This window comes from Notamacropus eugenii, chromosome 5 (genome assembly GCF_028372415.1).
Source record: "Notamacropus eugenii isolate mMacEug1 chromosome 5, mMacEug1.pri_v2, whole genome shotgun sequence".
NCBI classification, from domain to species: Eukaryota; Metazoa; Chordata; class Mammalia; order Diprotodontia; family Macropodidae; genus Notamacropus; species Notamacropus eugenii.
The window spans coordinates 124513479-124540143 of record NC_092876.1 but is presented as its reverse complement, the minus strand read 5'-3'; the positions used below and the strand labels follow the sequence as shown (position 1 = coordinate 124540143).

The 26665-nt window shown below is 41.4% G+C and overlaps 1 protein-coding gene across 6 annotated transcripts in view; it reads right to left on the bottom strand.

The window, feature by feature from the left end:
• TENM4 (teneurin transmembrane protein 4) overlaps positions 1-26665 on the bottom strand; it is a 1206236-nt gene that overhangs the window by 120578 nt on the left and 1058993 nt on the right. For all 6 annotated transcript variants that reach the window (XM_072610720.1, XM_072610721.1, XM_072610718.1 and 3 more), the window contains one exon: positions 7355-7571. In XM_072610720.1, the coding sequence (XP_072466821.1) occupies positions 7355-7571 (217 nt within the window). The remainder of the gene's footprint in view (positions 1-7354; positions 7572-26665) is intronic.

Genomic DNA, 26665 nt, shown 5'->3' with positions numbered 1-26665 from the left:
GACCACAGTCAGGCTACAGGATTACAGACCTAGGGCTGCGAGGGCTCTCAGTAGCCACCCAGTCTGATTCCCTCATTTTATAGATGCAGAAACTGAGATACAAGAAAATAAAATGAGCCACTCAAGGTCACCTGGTCAGTTTTGTCAGAGGTAGGACTCAGACCTAAGGTCTTCTTGATTCCCCCAAGTTATAATGAACAAATGTTTGGTTAACACCAAATTAGTCATAGTTCTAACCACTGAGATAACATAGTATGTTTAGTTACACTTCTCCAAGACTACTCTCCAGATAGTTCACAGAATCAGGGGATTTAGACAGGAAGGGATCCTGGGGCTTATTTAATTTAACCCTTTTATTTGTACAGAAGAAAACTGAAACAAGGGAGGTTCACCAAGTTTATGCTAGTAGTAAGTGGGATTTAAGCCTAGGCCTTTTGACTCCAAATCCAGGACTTTCCTTTCTTCCATAGTGCCTTCACGCTGTAGTGATCCTGGGTTCTCCTCAGTTAACATATTGAGGGCCATCTTGAATGCAGAATGTCCCCATCCTTCACTCAGATGCCTGAGTGCTGCTGGGGGACAGCTATAGGTGAAGACCAGCTTGGTCTGGCCCTCACTGAGGACTCTGGATTTCACCCAGGGGATGGTATCTGTCAAATGAATGACTTCTCCAAGGGAAGGCACAAATTACTGCAATGAGAGCGCAGAAACAATGGGGCTTCATCAGCCCTTGGAGAGACTTGTTATACATGGACACGACGTCATATTCATGTAAAACTAACCTTCCTGCTTACTCTGAGTTATGCTCTGTGGAGAGCTGTCATCAGATTCCAATTTCTGGCTAACAAGGCTCCTGCTCCTACCAGTCTCCTGGCTAGGAGGCAGAGGTTGGCCCTCTCTCCACTCAAACAGTCACGAAAAAAGCCCCCACAATCCCTTCCTCTCCCACAATGTCTTTTCTTAGAAGATAAATCTCTATTAACTTCACTTCCAATTAAAGATGTTAAATTGGGAGCTGTTTGATTTTCCCCAAGGTTATGTCTTAGAGAAAAAAAAAACCCAATTAACAAATAAAGAATTTGGTGAAAGGTTTTACTGCTACAACATTTATGAAAATCAAGCTTGGCCCCTCAATTTCCAGGATAAGCTTAAAATGGGCTATCTCTTATAAAGACCAATGTTCATAATACCACACACTGATGTGGTGCTTGGCAGTCATATAGCCCTGAGGAGCCTTGCAGACTTTGAGAGCTAGAAGGGACTCTTGCTTTTGGAATACAGAAAGTTACAACATAGTTTTCAAGCTAGAAGAGACCTTAGAGTTGGGGTTCTTAATCTGAGATCCACAGACCCTCAAGGGATCCATGGACAAGTTTCAGGGGGTCAGTGAACTTGGATGCAAAAACAAAATGACATAATTTTCACTAACTTCCACCTGAAATATAGCATTTCCTTCAATTATTTAAAAGTATAATTTTGGGAAAGGGTCCACAGGCTTCATCAGACTTCCCAAGGGTAAAAATTCCTACCTTAGAGCATGGAATATCAGAACATAGAATGCAATGTATTAGAACCTACTACTGCTACTACTACTACTACTACTACTACTACTACTACTACTACTACTACTACTACTACTACAATGCTTTAAAATTAACAAAGCATTTGACAAATATTATTTCATTTTATCTTTGCATCAACCTGAGAGGTGAGTGCTATTATTATTCTATTTTACATATAGGGAAACCAAGGTAGGCAGAATTTAAGTGACTTGTTGTCCATAGTCACACTACCAGAAGGTGTCTGAGGCAGAATCTGAAATCAGGTCTATCCTGACTCCAAATTAAAAACCTAGGTTTATTAAAGAATGATGGAACTGGAAGACACCATCAGACAGAGAACATTAGAATCTGTACAGACACAGAATGTTAGGGTACCTTAGAGATCATTTAGTCCAACTCCCTAATCTTATAGACCCAGAGAGGGGAATGACGTATAAGGCTGATTTTCTTTCCTCCTATTTTCCTTCTAGCTCAGATATTGGTTTTGAGCAGGTTTTTTGTTGATGCAGGGTTACAGTTTATCAACGTTCCCCCAGTGCGGGCTGTTTTCCTTCCTCCCTTGATGGGTGTCTTACTGCCTGTCGGAGCTTTGGCTGCACAGGCAGTGGTGCATAATATTGAACGTGGCAAATGTAAACACGCACCATAGATTATATTATTATTTGTTGAGCTCTGACAGCCTGCTCAGTGCTGTACAAGATGTGCTGGGAAATTCGGCCTCAGCCCTGGGGGCTTGCTACTGCTTTCAGGCTTGCAGAATGAGAGCACTGGTTGGATCTGAACAAATGAGGGACCAGCCAAAACAATGTTTAGACACCACAAAGTGAACAGCAAATGACCAGCAACCAAAAATTTCCCTGGCATGTTTATTATTTATAGCTTCAATTTAGTAAAAGGGCATACAATCCTGGAAGGCCTTTGGGTAGAATTACACTTTTAAGTAACAGCTGGGAGCTTGTCATCAAGCAGGGGGAGGGGAGCAAGACGCTGACTGGGTTCTGCTTGACTGGGAAGGCTACCAGGAAGGAAGGCTATGCATTGTACTCACTCTGGACCTGGTTCTCCTATTAACACATTGTGTAACTTTAGGAAAGTTACTTTCTATCTCTGGGCCTCAGTTTCCTCTAAATGTCTGCTCTGTATAATTGTAACTTAAATCAGTTTAACCCAAAGGATCTCTAAATTCTCTTACCATCTCCATCATCTGATGTTCTAGAAGTTTAAAGGAATCCATCTCATTCTTTCATGAAAGCACTCATTGGTTAATGACATTCTACCAAACAACAACTAGGAAAACTTTAGAGCAATCTGTGAAGAATTGTGGGTGCTGACAGGGTGATGCAAGCTGAGGAAGGAGAACAATTTACACAATGTGCGTGTATTTGTCGTTCATTGCCAAAGAAGACCATGCCATCAGAGAAATAATGATATGACTTGCACTTGACTTTGTTTTGACACAATGACTACAATACTGAAAGACATCTGAACTCTGATCCCCGTACAGTGACCAATCCTGACCCTGGAGAACTGATACTGAAACACACCTCACCTCTCAGGAAAGAGGTCACAGACTTCAGGGGCAGAATGATTCATGCTGGTTTGTTTTGATTTATAAGGGAGGGGTCTACTGGGAGTGGGTGGGTGGAAGTTATTGAGAAGTAAAAGTAATGCTAAAAAACTAATAAAGCATCATTTTAAAATATATGCCTTCTGACATTGATTCACATATAGAAGATGTGTATGTCTTTATTCTATCCATATTTCCAATAAGAGCATAATCTCCTTGAGGGCAAGGACTATTTTATTTTAAAAATTTTTGGATCTCCTCAGCTGAATGATGACAATGATCCTCCAGCTGAAGGCAGGACCTCACATGTAATAAATATTTTTTTTTTTGCTAAGTTGACCCAACTGCTTCAACCACTTATTAAATATCTATTACATGTAATGCTTTGTGCTGACGGATGAGGAAAAAAAGAGATAGAGACTGGACTTCTGATTTCTTCTGTGTGGGAACTCCTGGAGAACAAAACTCCCTTTTCTGATACACATCATCATATTCTTTACAATTTAAAGTCTTAGCAAGATGCCCATAGCACTGAAAAATTCAGTGGCTTGCCAAAGATCACACTTCCAGTATTTATCAGGGGCAAGACTCAAACCCAGGCCTTCCTAGATCCAAAGCCAGCTGTCCATTCATTATATACCATATTGCTTCTCATACAATACCAACCCCCCAAAAGGAAATAGATATATGACACCTTTTTTTAAGGGGCACGGGAGGTAACACATGTATACAGATAAATATAATGCATAATAGAACAGAAGCATACAAACTGTAAGGTCCACAAAGGTAAAGCCCAGATTTAAACATTTTTGTTACCTTGTAATTGTCCTAGATAATACTGGATTACACCTTTGTCTAATTCGTACTTTACTTTGTACGATTTTACTTGTTCATGTCATAGCCCTCCTCTTGGCCTGAAAGTCCCTCCAGTGTCTTCCATCACAAATCCCACACACAGAACTTATGACCTTTGCACATAATAGATGCTTGAAAAGCAATTGCTGAATTTTATCAAAGAACATTCCCTTACATGGTGCTATTCTTATAGAACCATGTTGTCTTTCTGTATTCATCTGCCATTACATGCCTTAGAGTATCCATCTCTTATAATTATCTCTAACAAGTTAGGTTGATTGATGTGTTTGCCTCTGTGTATATATGCCCATCTATATATCTTCAGGTAATTTTCCCTTTTTTCCTCATTACAACTATGTGTGTTTGGCATCAGAAACTCCTATACCGATTTTCCAAGAATGTTGTTGTTTAGCCATTTTCAGTCATGTCCAATCCTTTATGACCCCTTCTGGGCTTTTCTTGGCAAAGATATTGGAGTGGTTTGCCATTTCCTTCTCTAGGTCATTTTACAGATGAGGAAACTGAGGCAAACAGAGTCAAATGATTTACCTAGCATCACACTGCTAGTTAAGTGTCCTAGGTCAAATTTGAACTCAGGAAGATGATTCTTCTTGACATCCAGGCCTGACACTTTATTGAATGTGCCACCTAATTGTCCTGAATTCTAAGAATACCTCCTACAAATTTTCCTACATTATATAATCAATGTCTTCCATATTTATTATTCTCTAATATGATTTCAATGATAATAATAGCGATCATTCTTCTTATAATAACTTACATCTATCTATCATTTCTGAAGCTAACCTGACCTCTGGACAGCTTCAGAAGGAAGGGCGGACTGAACAGAAGTGAGACAAAGAGAAGGAAGAGATTGTATGAACCAAGAGAACCGTCCTATCCAGAAAGTTCTTTCCAGGTACCTTTCTGCATCTGTTCCTAGATCTTGTGGGGGCACCTCTTGGATAAAGAAGTTAATTGCTCAAGTGGTGGTTGCCTTCCTTGCATTACCAAAACTGGGCCCTGGAAGGCAAACTCAGGTAGAACAAGGGGAATGAGTCTAGAATAAGTCGAGTGCCCAAGACATTGCTACAAGTCAGATTCCTACATTCTCTTTCCCTGTTCTTCTGTGAAGGTAAATTTTCCCCTGTGAAGGCGTGTTTGATTTTTTAGAAAAGGTCAAAAGGTATCTGGAGGTAAGTGTGGTAAATAATTGAGTAACTGTTCAGCAATATCATTTTGAGTCAAAAATAATTTGTGAGTATCAAATATTAATTTATTCAGGGGTTCTTAAACTGGGGTCCATGAACTTAAAAAAAATTCTGAGAAGTATATTTCAGTATGATTGGCTTTCTTTGTAATCCTATGTATTTCATTTTATTTAAAAGCTTCATTCTGAGAGGAGATCCATAGGCCTCACCAGACTGACTGCCAAAGGGGATTCGTAACACAAAACAGGTTCAGAATTCCTGAGTCAGACTGATTTTCTTGCATGGCTCATCATTGAGGCTAGGGAGTCCTTTAAGGAAGGCACCCTACAATCTGGATGTCCAATTTCTGGTATGTTTATCTGAATGCCTCATGACTTCACCATCACACCTCATCCTTTATAGTCAGGAGGACTAGATAGTTATTCTTAATAATAACCATGGGAATCTACTGAACAGATGGTCACAGCAAATGATACTCAATAAGGCACTCCACGCTTACATTGCTAGATGTGTTTTTATTATCAAATGGCTTTGACTCTAAGTAGAAACCCTGTTGAAGGCTTCTTGTCAGATCAGTGAACAGAGCAGGGCAAAAATAAATAACTCATGATGGTGCCCAAAATAGTCTGAAAGCATATCACATTTTGAGAAGGATAAGACTATTAAATGAACAACACACCTAGAAAAGTTACCTCTAAGCATGTGAAAGGAAAGGCCATGATTATACTACTGATGAGGTTCCCCCATGGGCCAACCAGGCAGATTCTAATTCTAGAGAATTACGAAATCACCATTTGTCAGTCTTGGAAGGGATTTTATGTTAGAACACAGAAAATAGGATCGTGAAGTGAGAAGAAAACTTAGAAAAGAGAATCTTAGAACACCAAAAGTCACTGTAAGAATTAACATTAGGGTGGGCATCAAGGCCAATGCATTTATTTTACAGAGGAGGAAAATATGGCAAGACCACAATGTAGAGGCAGCTGGGTTGTCCAATAGATAGAGTGCTGGGCCTGGAGTCAGGAGGACCTGAGTTCAAATTTGACCTCAGACATTTAATAGCTGGGTGACCCTGGTCAAGTCACTTAACCCTGTTTTCCTCAGTTTCCTTATCTGTAAAATGAGCCGGAGAAGGAAACGGCAAATCACTCCCATACTTTTGCCAAGAAAAGGAGGTCACAAAGAGTCAGACACAACAACAACGTAGGCCTCTTTTGCTCTTGGCTTCCTCATCTGGTTCATGAGGACACAGTTCTGTGTTCTTTTTACTTCATAATTTGTCTGTCTGTCTCTCCAAGCTGCCAGAGCAGAGCCAAGCTGTTATTTGGCCTGTTAAGCATCAATTAAGAAACCAAGCAGCCCAGGATGTGATGAGGAGAGTTCAAGCAGCTAGATATTTCAGCAGTCACTTTGACAAATTATTCTGCATAGCTCCAGCAGACAGAACTGGGACCGGCGGGCACAAGCTATAGGAAAGCCTATTTCAGCTCAGTCTCAGGAAGAACTCTGAACACTCAGAGCTGTCCGACGGTGAGATGGGATGCTTGGGATGGGGATAATGAGATGTCCATTGATGGAGGGGTCTGAGCAAAGGCTGGAAGACCTTTTGTTAGGAATGTTTCATAAGGGACCACTGCAAGACAGCTGGGGGTGAGAAGCGGAAAGAGAAAGGCAGTGGAAAGGAGAGAAGGCTAGACTAAATGATCTTCAAAGTTCCTTCCAAAAATAGAGTCCCACCCTTTTTGCTAGGTAGAGATAGTCCTTGGTTGTTAATAACTGGAGAATTCCTATTTTAATTGGAGGTAGCAACAATACTTATTAATTACTGGAGTACTCCTATCTATTTTCTACATGAAGGTTCTTAGGGCTTTGGCCATTGTTGTCATTCTAATCTCCTTCCTCAGGGTCTCCCTTCCTGGTCCTGTGAAGACTGAGGTAGATATGATATGATATGATATGAGCCCAGGACTTGTAACCAGGAGTCCTGCATTCCTATCCCAGCTCTGACATTTACTAGCCATCACCATGGTCAAGTCAACTTCCCGGCAATGAGCCTCAGTTTTTCCCATCTGCAGAACAGAAATAATTATCCCTGCCTCACAGACAAGGTCATGGTAAAGAAAGTGTTTTGTCAAGGACCACAGACACAGGCCACTTACCCTCCGTCGAAGGGATTCTCTCCAGGGACAATGTGGGTACTATCCTTTCCCACGAGGAACTTGATGCGGTCATAGAAGGAGCGCAGATTCTGTGAGGAGACGGGAGCCTGTGTCTCCTGGATGATATCCACAGGATCGGGCGAACCGAGGCACAGAGCATTGACGTGACACTGGGGCTGTAAGCAGCAATCAGGGTCCATGCAGTCCACCAAGCCATCTGTGGAAAGACCAGAGGATATCACTAAGTTATTATCAGGGACCCCAGAACTCATGGGTTGTAAGTGGAAAAGCTGGGACTGAAACCCAGTCCTTCTGACTTCAAATCCAGGACTCTTTTCAGTATAGTATGTAACTATACAACATATAACTAACTGTATAATTATAGAAGGGCCATGAGGTGGCGCCACAGTGCACAGAATGTGGGGCCTGGAATCAAGAAGTCTCATCTTGAGTTCAAATCTGGCCTCAGACATTTATAGCTGGGCAAGTCACTTCACCCTCTTTGCCTCAGTTTCTTCACCTGTAAAATGAGCCAGGGAAGGAAATGGCAAACCAGTCCGGTAAGTCTGCCAAGAAAACCCCAGAAGGGATCACAAAGAATCCGATAAGACTGAAATGACTCCACAACGCTACTAATAATAAGTAGGAACTGTGATCATCTCCACTTTACAGATGAGGAAACTGAGGCTCAAATGACTCAAAAACTTGCCCAAGGTTACACAACTATTGAGTGTCTCAGGCAAGACCTGAACTCAGGTCTTATTAACTCTAAGTTCCTCATTTCTATTCACTTTGCCAAATGCATATGGCGTGGGCCAAAAGTCTTAGGGAAACTTTAAAGCTTAAAGACATCATATTTAAAACCAAATACAATAGTAATAATTTCTAGAAAATCTATCTAATATGATAGGCAGTGTAGCCTAGTGATTAGGGAGCCAGCCTCAGAGTAAGGATAGTCTGCATTCAAGTCCACTGACCTATTCCCATATGGGCTTTGTGACTCTGAATAAAGGCACCTAACTTCTCAGTAAAGCCAGCAACTCTCCCTCCAAATCTGTAAATTGCAGAGCACATGCCAATCTACATCGATGGAAGGAGTTTCCTTAATGGCTGAAATCACCGATCTGGTCTTAAAAAATAAACTTTTTTTAGATGAAGAAAGTCCTACATGAAACAGGGCAGTGTTAACCTAGAGAGAGGTCTCTAGGGCTGACTGTCCTAGGACTCTGACCTTAACTTCTACCTGCTTAATGTTTTTATCCATGACTCAGATGGTGTTGATGAAATGTTTCTCAAGTCTGGATGACACAAAATTGAGAACAAAGGAAGAGAACATTGATGGATGATAGGACCAAGTCCAAAAAGAGATGAGTAGAAACTGACAAGTTATAATAAGAACTGATGTAAATTCTTGCACTTGGGATAAAAAAAAAAAACCTCCATAAAGGATGAGGTAGGAGTGAGGGAGTGGGTGGGAAGTAGTTTGTATGAAAAACACTAGGGAATCCTACAAATTGGCAATTCTAGATATGAGTTGGGGCTGTGATGAAGAAGGCAAAAAAGCTAATGTTAAGTCTAGCATGTCTCCAGACACAAAGGGTCTATAGCAAGGAGAGGGATGCTCCTATAGTATTTACCCTGGTCAGGTCATAGCTAGAGTATTTTCCCCAGTTTTGCCCCATTTTGAGGAAGCATAGATGATCCTGGCACATATCTTAGAGGCAAATGACCAAGAGAATGATCACATACCATTAGGAGGAACAGTAGAAGGAACTGGGAATACCTAAACTAGAGAAGAGCAAACTAGAGGGGATACTGCTCTATTCAAACATCAATCAATCAATGATCAATCGATTTATCTGAAGGGTTTTCATGAAAAGAGAACTGATTTAAACTTGTTATCTTGGGATCTCATCAACAGAATTAGGATCAAAGGATAAAATTTACAGGGAAGTAGATTTTGGCTCAAGAGAAGAAAACAAAATCTGAACAACAAAACGGAATGGGCTGCATTTATGTTGATTGATATTTATAGTGATTTCTCAATGATTCTAAGTAGTAAGAGAAGAATTGAGGATGGTTAGTGATGTTAAAGACAGAATGACTGATTTGTGTAAGAGCTGGACTGGCTAATCTTTGAGATTGTTCACAAATCTAAAATTTTCACAATTCCATGATAGCTCTACTTTAACAGTAAGAATAACAAAGTTAGAATTTGTATGGCACTTTAAAGTTTGCAAAGTGCTTAAAAAATATTGTCTCATTTGATCCTCACAACAATCCTGGGAGGTAGGAGCTGTTATTATCCCCTACTTTAACAGAAGAAAAAATAGAGGCAAAGGGAGGTAAAGTGCTTGTCTAGGGTCACACTGCTAGTAAGTGTCTGGGGTTGGATTTGAACTCAGGTCTTCCTGACTCCAAGTTCAGCACTATCTAATACCTCACCTAAATGTCCATGTGAATCGTTAAAATAACGGAGTTATTACAAGTAATCTTTAAAAAAAAAAGGAGTTCGGATATGAAATAAGATTTAAAAGAACTAAACCAACTAGGTACAATATGTATCTCTTTTTCTAGACTGTTCTCCATGACTGGTTAACGTAATTTAGCTTTCTGAAGCCTGAGAAGAGATTACTAGGAACTTCTGTTCAGGATGTGAAGACTGTTGGCCATTCTCATTCTGGAGCAGTTACTTTGGGGATTTTGCAGGACAGTTCACACCTTACAATCCCCTTTAAATATCCAACACTTTTACTTAACAAGTATCCTAATTACTCTAGCTAGGACTCTTTTCTGTGCCTCACCAGAAACTGAAACAGAATAGAGGCACCCTATTCTTTGTGAGTTCCCTAAATAAAGAATTGTTTGCAAAGTCTCATTATGACATGACTCTTTTTTCTCATCCTTCAATCTGAAATTTTCCTTGACAATTCCTTTTTCTTTTTTCATCCCTTGTTTTCTGGTTCATTTGCCTAGAACACTTATCTCCTGCCCTGTGTTTGTAATCTACTGACTATCAAGATTTAGCTTCTCCATGAAGCTTCCTTCTCCATAGAGTCTTTCTAGATTACTTTAACAGGAAGTGACCTTTCCATTTTCTGAATTATCTCTGCCCCTCCTTTGTCCCACCTTCAGATTCTGGCATTCTACTTGTATTGTATTCTAATTCATGGTACATTTGTTACATTCCCCCCACCCCCCAACCCCATCTTCTTGAACAAGAGGTTGATGAGGGCCAGGATCTTATCTATCTTATTCTTTACATTCAATCCATAAAATGGCTCTGATGTAGAAGGTACTTAGTACATATCTACTAAATGAATGAATGAGTGGCTTATTTTCTTAGCTATTTTCCACAAAGCAGGTAGGGGGTCATGCATATGCACACTGTCCAATGAAGCATCAGCTTTAGGAACATGGTACACATCCACCACTCTGCTCTCTTTAAATTATTTTCATGCCGTAGCTCAGCCAAGATTACAGCTTCAGCTGATATGAAATCACCCATGAGCCACTTTCCAGAGGTTGACCGCAACCTGCTCCCCTTTCCTGGCTCTGTCTGTGCAGAAGCCCTCAGTGGAACCCAGACATAGAGGCCAGGAGACAAGAAAGTACTTGGTGTTTCTGTAAAACTGGCATCGGAGGTATCTGCTCCCCCCTTCCTCCAGAGTACAGCTTAGTAAATATAGGTAGCTCTATGCACCAAATAGACAAGACAGCTTGGAGATGCAACACGCTTTCCCGAGTTAAATGGGGATTTGGACACTCTAATTTATGGCTTCTGCTCTCGGGGAGCCATCCTTCTTCTACATATGATCCTTATGCATATCACTTAACCCTTCTGGGACTCATCTTTTAAAGAATGGAGCTGCTGTTCACAGACTGCTAAAGCTGGAAGGAACTTGAAACAGAATGTTAGAACACCAAACACAGAGTTGTCAGAGCTGAAAGGGACCTGGAACAGACACCCATGGACCCTTATAGTATAAAGGGACCTTGATCATCACATACTTCATAGACTTCCAGGTGCTCACATCTTATCTAAACCAACCTCTAGGCCTCCTCTACAGCTTCAGCTAGAAGACCACCAGTGATGATAACTTGCCCAAGGTCATGTAGAAAAGAACTGGGAAAATGAGAGCTTTTGGGTCTTCCTTCTCTTCGAAGAGAGGTTGGAGAGTGCTTTCCTCGTTTTGTGAGGAAGGTCGTATATTAACCCCATTTCATAGATGAGAATACTGAGGTTCATTAAAGCTATGGAGGCAGGCATTGAAACAGCGAAGATCTGAACAGACATCTGAAACCTCTCGGGGAGGGGGGGGCGGAGATGAAGATGAGTTTGATGGAGGAGACAGCAAGGCCATGACAATGGATAGACAGGATTTCAATAGGTGGAGATGGGGGGGAAGACTTTCCAGGTCCTTAGAGCTGTACCTTTGTCTTCCCACACTGAAGGTCAGAGACAAGTGATTTCATACTTGCTCCCTTACCATCCCACACCTGCTGCCTCAAATGGGCAGCCTTTTGGTTGGTCTTGCCCCAAAGACCGCAAGGTTGACTCAGTAGCTTTCATTCTGGCCTTAAATGAGGAGGTGGAAATGGGTGTTCTCTGAAGCCCCTTTCCACTCTAATTCTTTACCCTCTGTTTTGTAACAATTTATATTCTAAAGTCCTTTCCAGCGCTGAGATTCACAGGATTATAGTATTATAGAGCTGGGGTAGGAAGGGATCTAGTCAATACCTTCATTTTACATATGAAGAAACTGAGGCTGGAGAGATTGAGTGTCAAGCCCAAGGTCACACAGGTGGAGATAGGAGAAGGATAAAATCACAAGCCCTGTCATGCAGACCCATCATTCTTTCCACTGTGCCTCAATCTATACCGTCCTAAGATTCAATATTCTATGGTCCCTTTCAGCTCTTATATTCATTCTCAGATTAAATCACCAGTGACCAGTCTCCAGCTCTTTGCTGACCAACTGATAAACCATAGAAATTAATACATTCCTCTGAAAGTCATCCCCTAAAAATCTCCAACCTTCATTCATTTGCTTATCAGGGACCAATAACGGTCCCCCAGGATGAAAGGAATCCTTGTCTGAGCCATTCGGAGCCCTTGGCCATGGAAGCAATCACAATTTTCAGAAAGACCCAAAGAACTGGTTTCCTGAGACTGATTCTGAGGTAAACGAGAGCAGTCCAAGAGCTAATAAAATTTCAAATTAGCCGTGACTTTTCACGGCCTTTCAATTGTGCCAGCTGATTTAATGGTCAGTTTCTAAGTCTGCTGCAATTGAACAATGGCCCCTTGCTGCAGAATTATGGAGGGGGCCAGAAAACCTGTCGTGCATGCATCAATACTCAGATGCAAATTGCTTTCAGCTTCAGCTGTAATTACGTGTTTAAGTAATGTCTGACAGGTGCTGCTTGAAGGAAAGCATGCAGGACAGGCGGGCTGGGGTAGAAGATGGGATCATATCTAAGCATGTAGTACCTTCCTAGTTTTGGGACACATAGTCTTTGTCAGGACCTATTCTATTTTGGAAAGGGGCATCCGAGGGATCAAAGAACTTTGAACTGGAAGAAACTCTGGCGATAATCTATTCCAATTCTAATTTATAGAAAAGGAACTGAGGCCCAGGGAGAAGAGCTTCTTACATCTTAAAGTGATATAGAGATAAAACACAAGCCCAGAGGACAGAATATGAAACACCACCCCACTCCAACTCCCAGCATAAAGGTGATGGATTTAAAATACAAGAATATATTTTAGAATGTGACCAATCTCAGGATTTATTTTGCTGAACTATGCATATTTGTCATCAGCGCTCTCTCTGCTGAGAGAGAGAGAGAAGAGAGAGAGAGAGAGAGAGAGAGAGAGAGAGAGAGAGAGAGAGAGAGAGAGAGAGAGAGAGAGAATACATGCCCATAAAAATAAATAATTAGCTTTAAAATGGGTATATCATTATGAATCATGGCTACTTTTGTATATCTTGCCAAAGCTGCAAGTTAAGACAATAGAACAGTAGGCATTCAAATGTGTCTAACTACATATCTGGTACCTATTTAGCAATATTAGGCTGCTTCATATCTTTGAACCCAGGAACACCCTCCTTCCTGTTAATGCAAACTGGTCCTAGAATCTAATCCCTTACACGGATCCTCTTTCATTTGCAGAGTTTGGCAAACCATATTCATGTTTCTCCAGACTGCAGCCAGCCTCAAGGAGACAAGCAGCAGATATGTACTGGGTACCTACCTACTGGACATATAATGGTGGGCTGGATTCTAGGAGAGAGTCGTCCTGGCTTTTGTTAGCGTCTGCCAGAATGCCTGTGGAAGAGTTCCCTAACTGTTCTCCCTGACTCGAGGCTCCACACTCCCTCCCTCCCCCAAACCGTCCTGCGTCTACCATATATCCTAACATAAATCTCTTATCATATCACTCTTCATCTCAGAAATCTTCCACGGATCATTGTTATCTATCAGGAGAAAAAAATCCCAGCTCCTCTGCTTGACGTTCAAGATCCTCCAAAATCTGGCGTCACTTTGCCTTTCCAAACCGATCTTATTCCACTCTCCTCTGCGTATTTCATTCTCCAAACAAATCTGCAGCTTTCTTGAGCCTTTGCCCATGTCTATGTCTGGAATGTCCCCTGTCTTTTTCCTCGCTCCCCATCTCCTACTGCTAAAAATCTACTCAATCCAAGATTCAGATCAAACACAACTTCTTCAAGGAAGCTTTTCCTTTGCTTCCCCTGTCTTTCCCTCCCCCTAATAGAAAATTATCTTTCCTTTCTCTGATTTAGCATAGTACATTAAAAAAAAATCTTTAACTGATTTTGTTTAATTTTGTATTGCAGTTTTATAGGCGACAGGCAGGCAACCAGTATTTATTAAGTGCTTACTATGTGAGAATACTCATTCATTTAATAAATATTTGTTGGATGCATAATGAAGCATCAAGGTGGTGAACAGTACAGATAAAGCAATGAACCTGGACTCAAGAAAGCCCAAGTTAAAATCCTGTGTTAGACACTTACTTGCTGTGTGACTCTGGATGAGTTGTTTCATCTCTATTTGCTTCAGTTTCCTCATTTGCAAAACAGGAAAAATAATAGCACCCACCCCACAGGTTGTTGTAAGGATCAAATGAAGTAAAACATGCAAAAGGCTTTATAAACCTTAAAGTACTATCTTTGTTGTTGTTCAGTTGTTTCTAACTCTTCTTGACTCCATTTGGAGTTTTCTTGACAAAAACACTATAGTGTTCTTTTTAAAATAAAATCTGTATCCTTGACTTCCACCAAAATTCCTGGCACTTAAAGAAGGTATCATGAGGCATTTAATAAAGGTTTGCTGATTGATTCCTTAAGAGGTAGGTCAGCATCCTGAGGGTGTGTGTGGGTGTGTGTGTTAGATTTCTGGTTCCTATATCTATACACAATCCAACAACAGTACTGCATTCATTCATTGGTCTTTCATTCATTCACAGAATCACAAAGATCACCCCATTTTACAGAGGAGGAAAAAGAGGCCCTGTAAGTAGAAGGCACTGACCTACGGTCACACAGCTATTAAGTGGCAAAACTGGACCTTGAGCCCAGATTTTCTGACTCTGAACTTCAAACCTCTTTAGATTACTTTATGCTCAATGATGTTTAGTACGGTCCAAGTTCTCTGGCTAGGTGCTTCAACAACTATGAATAAGAGACAGCATTTTCCCTAAGGGAACTTATACTCCAGGAGGGATCACATGTTTTGATTGAAAATTGGCTCCATCATCCACCCTGTGACCTTGGGCAAATAATTTAATCTTTCTGAATCCTAGTTTCCCCTTCTAAAAAATTGGGCCAATGAATACAGCACCTGCCTCTCAGGGCTGCTAATCCTGATAAGTCCTGTTTATATGGAACTTAAAGAGTTGACAAAGAACTTTCAGCTATATGATCTAGGGCAGACTGAGCAGTCCAGATTTTCTTCTTCCTGCCCACATTTAAGACATTTTCACTGCTTATTAGTATCTTTGCTACGGACAGTAACCACATGCGCAAATAATACACATGGTAGTAGTTTGGACTTTTTGAGAGTGACATACAGGAACTCTGGGAGACAATAGGGGAGCTCCGGCAAACCCAGATGTGGTCACCTACACTGCCTGCCATTTCTGACCACTGAAATCCTTTGAGGCCCAATTTGGGTGCCAGGAGAACTTCCTTAATCCTCCCACTTAAAAAGCTAGTGCCAACCTACTCAAATTTTCTTCTACCATTTTTCCCTTCTAGACCTTGCCTTTGTCCTTGGTACACTCCACTTTCAAGCATACATTAAAGGAAATGAAGATGTCTGTTGTGGGGAAGAGAAGTCTTTGACAGCGTATAACAGCTGCCTTCCACTATTGGAAAAGTTCTCATAAGAAAAAAAGGATTTCACTTGTTTGGGATGGCTCCAGAGAGCAGAATTAGGAACAGTGTTGGGTACGGTGGTGGGGGGAGGATAAAGGGGAAAGGATGAAGGGGGATACTGAAGAGGAGAAAATTTTGGCTCAAAAAGAATAAAACCGCCCCAGAGAATTCCAAAACAGGAACCACAGGCTGGTTCATGAGGTGTAGTGATCTCTCTACCACTGGAGTTCTGGAACAGAAGACTCCATGACATCTTCTCAGGGATATTGTAGTGGGGCCAAGGTACTGTTTGGTATAAAAGACTTGTCCTTTCAAACGCTGATACTCTCTGATGCCCTGTATCACACTTTCTTTCTGTATATGTTGGATTCCCACTATTAGATTTTAGGTTCTTTGGGGGTAGCATGTGGTTTCTGTAATCCCCAATGTCTAAAACTGGGCTCTGTATACAGAAGGACTTTAATACATGCTTAACTTTGATGTTTGAAGATGCTCATACCTCAGGGAGAGGACATAATGAAAAGAGGCCATGATGCAGTAGCAAAAACCACTCAACTTGGAGTCAGATCAAGGTTAGCTGGGCCACTCAGCTGCCCTCTTAGTTCCATCTCTGATATAGCTAAGCTGTGTGACCTTAGACTCTCAGCACCCCAGGTAATATTCTTAAACCAAACTGCAGAGCTGCACTGGTAAAGGGAGTTAGTATAGGGGGATATTTCTATATTTTTTAGCACAGTGTGTGTGTGTGCGTGTGTGTGTGTGTGTGTGTGCATATAGCTGGTGCTTAATAAATGTTGGAGGAGGGTCCTGAGGACATCATTCCATGATGAGGAAACAAAGCCTCCATTAATACCCTTAATGTGACCTCTGGGATGGCCATTTCCAGAGAACATCAGGTCAAGTCAAGTCAACAGGCACTTACTAAGTACTTCTGGTAGCCCAGACACTGGATTAAGTGCTAGGATTGACATACACAATTCAAGAAGAGATCATGTTAGTGTTAGGCCAACCCTGGTGTAAATCTCTCCTTACACAACTGTACACTTCCTAATCCTCCCCCCTCAAAAAGGCTCAACTAGGGATGAGTTCTCTCTGCCAAATCTAAAGAACTGTCCAATAACAACTCACCATCCATACTTAAAAAGAGGGCTGCCATTTATTCAGTGTTGTCTGAGGAATCTGCAGTATAATGGGAGCAGATTCACAAATAATTATGAAAAATGGGCCCTAGGTTGGAGAACATACATCTTGTGGGGAATGCCTACATCAGGAAGCCAGCATGGGCAGCTAAGGAGTCTAGAAGTCATAAACAGGTCTTGATTATATGTTGGGTTTGCTTTTAAGACATTTCCTTGGTGGGGGTAAGCTAAATATAAATGACGGTAGCTATTGACCTTTATACAACAAGCTCTCCAAAACCTTGAAGGAATAGCGACTAATGTATTTGCTATTTTTCCAGGAGGCTAAATTAGGAAGCCAAGAAGTTAGCTTCTTTTCCACCACCCCCTTCTCTTCTTTTCCCCTCTCACTTGTGGCAATTCAATTAAAAACCACAGGTGACTGTGGAGGAGAAGTCAAAGCAGCTGTTACAAGGTGATATGTGAGGTGGGCTCCAAGAGAACTTCTGAGGGAGATTTCATCACCATCAGGGCCCGTTCTGGCCCCTGGAACACAGTGACTTCACTAACATCTGTTTTACCACACCTGGTCACAAACTCTTTACATTCCGGAGTACCAGAATCTCAGTGCTGAAAGGGGACTCAAAGGCCACCTGGTTCAACCTGGAACCAAACAGGAACCCCATCCTCAACATCTCCAACACATGGACTTCTATTTATTCTCTTTATATTCATCCTGTATATACTTTTCTGTGCACTTGTTGCCTTTCACATTAAAATATTATCTTCCTAAGAGAAAGAAATGCTTCATTCATTGGATTTGTACTCCCAGAACCTAGTACAGGGTCCGGCATACAGTTGGTGCCTAATAAAAGTTTGTTGTTTTGTTGTTGTTTATTTGTGCAACCTTCCACATTTGAACTCCTTTGCTAGGGAACTCAGCGCCTCCAGGGGAAGCCCATTTCAGTTTTGGACCCCTTATACTGAAAGAAATTTTTCCTAACTTGGTTTCTCTCTAATCTCCACCTATTCCCTTTAGCTCTATCTCTGAAGCCAAGTAGAAGTTTAATTTCTCTTCCATGCAACAAATTTCAGAGGATGGAGACAAATGCCATGTCTTCCCCTCCCCCCAATTCTCTTCCCTTCAATCATTTCTCATGTGGCATGGCCTCCAGCCCCCTCACCACGCTCCTCATCTCCTTCTGGAAATACTCTCATTTATCAATGCCCTTTCCAGAATATGGTACCCAGGAGTACTCCAGATGTGGGTTAATTAGTATGGGCAGGGAGAGTGGGATTTGCGGGTGGCAAAACTCACTTTGTAATTTGGTTCTTGACCTAAAGAAAGAAAGGGAGAAACTCTGCGCAGGTGTGGCTATGATTTCGGGACCATCACAAAGCCTTCCTGTGCCTGTAATGGAGGCTTGGAGCCACATCACCAAGAAGGTTTTTCTAAGGATCATGTGATTTGGAGAAGCAGGGGAGGCAGTGGTAGAGATCTCCAACACACTGTGTTTAAGTTCCTAACATTCAACATCTTGAAGAACCATCTTTGAGCCTTCATAGAAGGACATGGTTTGTCAGGGATGACTTACTGAGGAACCGTCAGAAATGAAATAAGTCCACATGCCAGTTTTAGAATGTCAGTGCTGTAGGAGACCTCAGAACACAGAATGCTAAGAGGAGAAATGGACCTTAGCATGTAGAATGTGGGAACTAAAAGGGGTTTTAGTACATAGAATGTCCGAGCTGTAAGGGGCCCTAGAATATCTGATTGCTAGAACTGAAAGAGTTCAAAGAACGTAGGGCAACTAGGTAGTGCAGTGGAGAGAGTGGTGGGTCTTGAGTCAGGAAGACTCACCTTCCTGAGTTCAAATCTGGCCTCACACTTCCTAGCTGTGTGACAAGCTGGGCAAGTCGCTTAACCCTGTTTGTCTCAGTTTCCTCATCTGTAAAATGAGCTGGAGAGGGAAATGGCAAACCACTCTAGAATCTTTGCCAAGAAAAACCCTCAAATGGCATTACAAAGAGCAGAACATGACTGAAAAGACTGAACACCAACAACAAAGAATGCAAAATGTTAGTACTGGAAAATACCTTAAAACTAAGAATGTAAGCAGAACCCAGAATGCCAGAGCTGAGAAGGACTTTAAAGATCATCTCATCCAAGCCACTTATTCGACCCAAGGTGAATCTAAAGCCAAAGGCAATAGCACCCAAGTCTTCCTGTGACTAGCCCCTGCTTCTTTGCTGCTGCTCTTTGACCTCAACTCCCACCCAACTCCTTTTCTCAGGGGTGTCAGGAAACTGAAGATAAAAACCCGAGGTGCTATTCAAATGTTTAGGCACAACTTAGCAGACTTTGCTTTGCTGTTATCCCTCTAGATGCAGAAAAATCAGAGAACATGAGACCTGGGAGGGCCCTTGGAAATGATCAACTTTAACTCTCTTATTTTATAGGAGAAGAAATTGAGGTTCAGAGTGAGGAAATGATTTGATTCAGGTCACAAAGTTAGTTAGTGACAGAGCGGGGATTTGAACCCAGGTTCGCTGCCTCCAAATACAGGGCTCCCTCCTTATGCCACACTTGGATCTCAGTTTGGTCTGGCAGGTTCATAAATTTAGCTGGTGCATTATGAATTCATTTTTATAGCTTCAGGAAATCTGAAAACATACCTGCTGTGACCCATGAGAAAATGGGATATTACTCATTTCCTCATTAAGAAAAGATTCTGAGGAGCATGGAAGTTAACTGAAAGACGAGAACAATAAAATAGCAAACACCAGGCCTCCCATCACAAAGAAGCATCTTAGAGGTAATGTAGCCCCGTCATTCTACAGTGGGGGAAATGGAGGCCCAGAGAAAGAACATGTCTTGTACAAAATCAGATAAAAACCAACAGAAAATCTAAGATTCAAACCTGATTCCTTGGGACTCTGAATCCAGTGGTCTTTCCAATAGATTGTGCTATCTCTTTTCGGAAAAGAATTCTGCAAATCTTGATAAAGTATTAATACTGAACAAACAGCAAACATTTCCACTCTATAGCTATCTGGATGGCTGGGGGAGGGGTAATAATAGTGCTTTTCCCCTGTCAGGCCAACACTATAATTAGATATAGAGGCTTGGCCAAAAAGATTCCATTAAAAACATCTTTCTGCTAGACTTGATGGAGGGATTTCAGGATACCCTGAAATGCCATGTATAGAACTGAAGGGGACCTCCAAGATTGTCCAACTGGGGATCATACCTTTGAAATAATATTTTGGTAACTGTATTTCAATATAATTGATTTCCTTTGCAATACTATGTATTTTTTTTGATGCATTTAAATGCATTGTTATGAGAGGGGATCCACAGGCTTCATCAGGGGATCCACGACACAAGAAAGGTTTAAGAACCCCTACTTTAGTCCAACTTCATTATTTCATAAAGGAGAGGAAAGAGGTCCAGAGAGGAGCACAGACGAGGCAACATGCTGAGTTACTGGCAAGACAACTCCCCGGGAAGAAGGTTCTCTTTTAGGCTGATTCTGCTGTAAATAGACCACCACTTCTTAATGGGCCACTTGCACTTCTTTACAAACGTATTTTAATCACTGGAGGAGACCCCAAAACAAATCTGTTCCATCCAAACAGTGAAGCCCATTTCAAAGGCTTTTCCAGCATATAAATCTGGAAGGGGAGGGGAGACCCTTTGGTTAGGTTTGGGGATTAAGAAGCTTCCAAAATCCTGACCTTGATTCCTAACTGAATCCACTTTAATCCAAGAGCAGTAACATAGCCATGAAGGAGACTGACAGTTTCAACACCTGGCTGATGCGACTGTTAACAGAAAAATTTCTTTGGGAAAATCAAATTTCCTAAAATGAAAACTTGTCAAAAAAGTGGAAAATGATCTGTCTTAGGAGTTAGTGTATGCCCTGTCACTTGGAGTAGAAAGTTGGAGTCCTGGAGTAGAAACTGCATGACCAGCTTTTGGGAGGATGTAAAAAGGACTCATAAGGTTGATAGGGATTGGACTAAATGACCTCTGAGGGGGTTGGGGGAAGGGAATAAGCGTCTGTTTTTTTCAGTCATTTCAGTTGTGTCTGACTCTTCATGACCCCATTTGGGGTCTTCTTGGCAATGACACGGGAGTGGTTTGCCATTTCCTTCTCCAGATCATTTGACAGATGAGGAAACTGAGGCAAACAGGGTGAAGTGACTGGCCCAGGGTCACACTGCTAGTAAGTATCTGAGGTGAGATGTGAACTCATGAGGATGATCCTTCCTGATTCCAAACCCAGTGTCCTATCCACTGCATCACCCAGCTCTAATACTCTACATTTCAAAATCCTTCCAGTTTTAATATTCTATGTTTTAATATTTCTTTTAGTTCTATGAGTCTATGTTTTAACATACCTTCCAGCCCTATGATTCTATGTTCTAACATTCTATGCTAGACAATCCTTTCCAGGTCTGATTTGGTATCTTCTAACATTTGAACAAACATTCAAAAATCTTTGAACTAAGATGTTTCCAACTTTAATATCCCATGTTCTTCCAGTCTTTTCTAACTTCTCTTTCTAGGTCTAATATTCTATGTTCTATGTTTTCTTTCACCCTTGATAATCTATGTTCTAAGATGACTTCTAGCTCTAACATTCTGTGTTCTAGGATTCTAGAATGTTTCAAGGGCCCTTCTCACTCGACTCTAGGACTCTATTACCCTAAGCAACAATTTATAGCAGAAAAGTACACTAATTTCATTTTTGCTGTGTTCAGACCTCACAGGAAAAGAGGGCTTGGGAAAATTAGCCTTCAAGTCTCCTCTGTCATAGGCATTGCAGAATGAATCAATTAGTCTCTTTGCAACCTTAAGTCTTCTCCAAGTTGTGTGTGTATGACAAGCCACTCCACAGGTGGGCTGCAGCAAGCCAGACTCATCCAGCAATTGGGGGTGGGGGGAGGAGGCTCCTGGAATAGAACCATTGCATAATGCATAACCGTGGCAGGGGGGGTCACTCTGGGGAGCACAGCTTCCTCTCAATACACATTTTGTAAGAGTTTTTTGCCATTCTCCATAATAAATTCTCTGACTCCATTTGCACGGCTTGCAAAACCTTTATATGCTGCCTGAAACACAATATTTTTAAAGGTCAATTTCTCTCTTGCCTTTTATCCTGTGAAACACTATATGGGAACAGGCTGCCAGGTGACTAAATTATATCATTTTATGAGAACTCTCAATTTCAGGAAGGGAATGGGGGATGGGAGTAGGGCTGGAGAAATATCTTGATTCTGAGTTTGCCCGAAATTTCCTTTCCCAGGCTGACCCCATAAATTACTCGTAATGCAGCCTTATGATTGTGTCTCATGGGCCCCACAGCGCTTGAACTCCATGGAAGAGGTTACCACATCTCAAGGCTGCTGCAAACCCTTTCTCAAATATAGTCTGATTGACTCAAATTCCAGTCGACTGTTTTTTTCTCCTCTTAAAAATAGTGGCCGTGAAACTAAGTCATGATAGAAAGCTGTGATTTGGAAAACATTCATGTTTAAGGGCATATCTAACGAGGCCCCACCTGCTCTTTCTTTCCACACTGGCAATAAAGGGAAATGCTTTGCAATCAAGGTATTCTAAGGCTAAGATTAGTGTTTGAGACCTGAGTCTGAATCATAGGTCTGCCACGTATTAGATGAATCACTTTTACTGAACCTCAGTTTCCTCATCTGTAAAAGAAAAAAGGAAACATTTTGTAAACTCTAAAGTTTTCTAAAGAAATATCAATTATTATTAGTATGTGTGGCAGAGAGAATGCTGGATTCAAAAGAATGCTGGGTCACAGGACCCAGAGATGAGGCATTTGACCACGAAATGCAAGTTTAGTAAATGGCTCCACTTGTGACGGTGTGTGACCTGGGGTAAATTACTTAACTTCTCTGGACCTCAGTTTCCTCACCTGCCAATAAGGAGGTTGAACTAGGTGACCTTTGAGGTTCCTTTTATCTCTAACTCTATGATCCTAAGTCCCTGGTTCACTGCTAGATTTCCTCATATTATCACTTACTCATATCAGGGCTTCTCAAACTGTTCCGCATGATATGAAAAGGAGATCTGAGAGAAAATGTTGACACTCTTTTGAAATACAAAATTATCATTCATTATGGTGATAATGATATTTGCCCTCCTGCTGCACAGGGTTGTAGTGAGGCTAGCCCTGTAGAAACTGCAAAGTGCTATAGAAATCATAATTGTTAGTAGTATCTGAGCATTATCCTCAAGTCTGATTCCACTTTTCTGATTCTTGCTCTGTCACTAATAAGTGACTATGGGCAAGTTAATTCACTTTTATGGGTTTCCATTTCTTGCTCAGTAAGGTAAAGAGAGGGGACCAGATGTAAGTCAATTAAAAAAACCATATTGCATAAGCACCTACTCTGGGTAGGGCTCTGGGGATACAAAGACAAAATCCCAAGTATTTTCTGCCCTCAAGGATCTTACATTCTACTGATGAATTCCATGGTCCTTTCTTTCTCAAATGGTCCATGACTCTATGATTCAAAGTGCATCTATAAAGTCCCAATGGAGTTTAATCTCTATCAAAGACACATTAGAGCATTATGAATAGTTAAGTACTGGCTTACATGTACATGTTCCTCCATACAAAGTTATGTAGATATAAAAGAACATCTAAATTTTTTGTTTTTAAGAATGGATCCAGGCTGGAAGTACACTGGCTACTCCTGGTTTGATCTTACTGCTGATCAGCACGGAAGCTTTGACTCACTCAGTTCCTAATCTGGGTCAGCTTGCCCCTTCTCAGATAGCCTGGTGGCTCTCTACTCCCAAGGGTTTAATCAAACTGATGCTAGACTTAGCACAGATACTTTAGCCCTACTGCAGCTCAAAACTCCTCAGCCCAAGGGATCCACCAGCCTGAGCCTCACTCTCACCTTCATCCCCTTCATTCCCTACCAAACAAAGATTACAGGTATGTACCACTAGACCCAGTGGAAATTTATATATATATCTATAATTTAAAAGCAAATCACTGCTTGAGGAAGCAAAGATGATATTGCCTAGAATGAGATGTCTTATTAGGTACTGATTTTCTAATCAATGGAAATGTTCAAATAGATGGCAGATAACCATTTGTCCAAGAGGATTCCTGTTCTAGGAGGAGTTGACCTAGATGACCCCCCAGGTCCCTTCTAGTTATGGAATTTTAAGATGCTATGAGACATTGAAAACATTTTCATTCTAGAATGAATTGTATCAACTTAAAAGTGATAACTGAGTGAGCCAATTCTAACTTATATAAGATTTAAGAAATAGAAAAGTCTTTAGAGACCATCTGGTCCAAGTTCTTCCTTTCACAGATAAGGAAACTATCAATCAATCAACAAACCTTCATTAAGCTTCTTACTATATGCCAGACACTGTACTAAGTGATGGGGATAAAAAAAAGGGGGGCAAAAGATGGTCTCTCAACTCCTTGTCTAATCCATATTGCATTACATTGCCTATCCCCTGCTTTTAATTGTTTGTCTGGGATTATTCAGCACCACTTTTGCCAACTCTCTGTCCAACAATGGATGTAGATGCTTCTTGGGCAAATCTCTTGCTTCTATTTGTAAAACAAATGAGGTGATGGAATAAACGATCTTCAAAGCCCCCTCTAGCTCTGACATTCTACATTTTAATGTTCTTGACGACCCTGGCATCCTACCTTCTGTGTAATCAGTCAACAAACATTTCTTAGCACTGCTATGTGACAAGGGATTGTGCTGAGAGCCAGAGAAACAAAATACTGTCTCTAATTGCAAGGAACTCAGTGTCGATGTGTAAACAATCTATGTACAGGATAAATTAGAGATAATCACAGGGGGAAGGCATGAGAGGAGATGGAGAAAGGCTTTTTCAGAAGGCTAAAATCCTTTGGCTAAGATTTGTAGAGCCAGAGAATCTAGGAGGTGGAGATGAGGGGTGAGAGCATTCTAGGCAGGGAAGACAGCCAGAGAATATGCAGAGTTGGGAGATGCCTGAATGTTCCTGATTCTAAGGTTCCTTCTAGGTGTCATCCTTTATATTTCAATGACCCTACTAACTCTGACTTGCTACTTTCTGTGTTCTAAGGTTCCATGTACTAATGGCCTTGCTGGCTTTGACGTTCTGTGTTGTAAGGTCCATCTGTCCTCCGACACGCTCCAATCTATGTTTTCTTCCACTTTTGACAGTCTATATCTAATAATCTATAAGGCCACGAGCCTTCCTTTGAAGATTAGTTCATAAGCATTTCCACCAACATGGGACCGCTAGTGGTTAGAGCGCTGGGCTTGGAGTCAGGAAGACCTGAGTTCAAATCCTGCCAGAGACACTCACTAGCTGTATGACCCTGGGCAAGTCACTTAACCCTATTTATCTCAGTTTCCTCATCTATACAATGAGATGGGGAAGGAAATAGCAAACCACTCCAGTACTTTTGCCAAGGAAACCCCAAATGAGGTCAAAAAGAGTCAGACATGACTGAAATCCCTTTTCCACAAGTTAGCCATGCTCCACAATGGTGGATTTTCTGGTAAGGGGTAGCAGTGGTGGTGGTGATCTCCATTCCATGCTGCTTCCATTGTTTCAGCAGCTGGATCTCTCTGGCATTGACTGTGTCCAGCTTGCCTGCATCATACCCTTCCTCAAAGGTGTGGGGGCTGCCCTTCCCCATAGGAGCGTTGAGATTTTAGGACTGAATGGGTTTACCACCCTCCTTATACTCCTGCCATGATGACTGTTGTTACTGTCACTATCAGCTGTAAATAGTTTTTAAAAAAGCGCAGCAGCAGAAGACAATGAATAAACTAGTATCTGGTTTCATTCATGGGAACGAATGACCTTTGTTTCATGACTTATGGTCTTGGCCCGGGAGGGAGGAGGGGGAGAAGCTGTGCTTTCCCTATATTTATTCAGATCATTTGGCTCCATTTGCTTTTCCAGATGTGAAACAGCTTGCTTAAGGCTTCAGAGAAAAGACCTGGGAACCCGGGGAGTAAAGACTCACACAGCAGGATAGGGTTTACTTCCCCTCAATCTAGAATATTTTTAGAGAATTTAGGGTCTTGCTAGAGTGAATGCATGACTGTTTTCATTCGTTATAATAATAATAACAAACATCTATATAGTGCTTTATATATGATCTCATTTCACTCTCACAACAACCCTGAGGGAGGTACTTTTTAAATCTCCATTTTACAGATGACGAAACTGAGGCTAAAACCCAACATTCTGTGGAAGTGCCCTTCTTAGCTGTCATCACCCTCTCCTCACTTAGCACTTTCTTCTCTGAGATGGCCTTTCATCTGCTCTGTGTATATATTTCATGGGTTTACATGTGATGACCCCCATTATAATGAGTCCCCTAAAAGAGGGACAGCATCTTTCCTTTTCTTTGTAATCCTAGTGTTGAGCACAGTGTGTTTCATAAATGCTTACTAAACATCTGACTTATGGGGTGGAAACAGGTAAAGTGACTTTCTCAGAGTCACCCAGGTTTTCCCAACTGTGAGTCCCATGTTCTGAACTCTGGTTTATTGTTCACAAGCACTTTCTTCACAATAACTTGTTTCCATTCTGCAGATGGAGAAACTGAGGTTCAGGGTGGTAAACTGACTTGCCCAGAGACACCACAGGAAAGTGTCAAAGCTGAGCCATGCACCAAGTCTTTCTAAGTCTGAGTCCAGAGCTATTTTCAATATACTATGCCAATTGTCTTTTGATAAAAAAAAATCCTCACTTATATAGAGATGTTTAA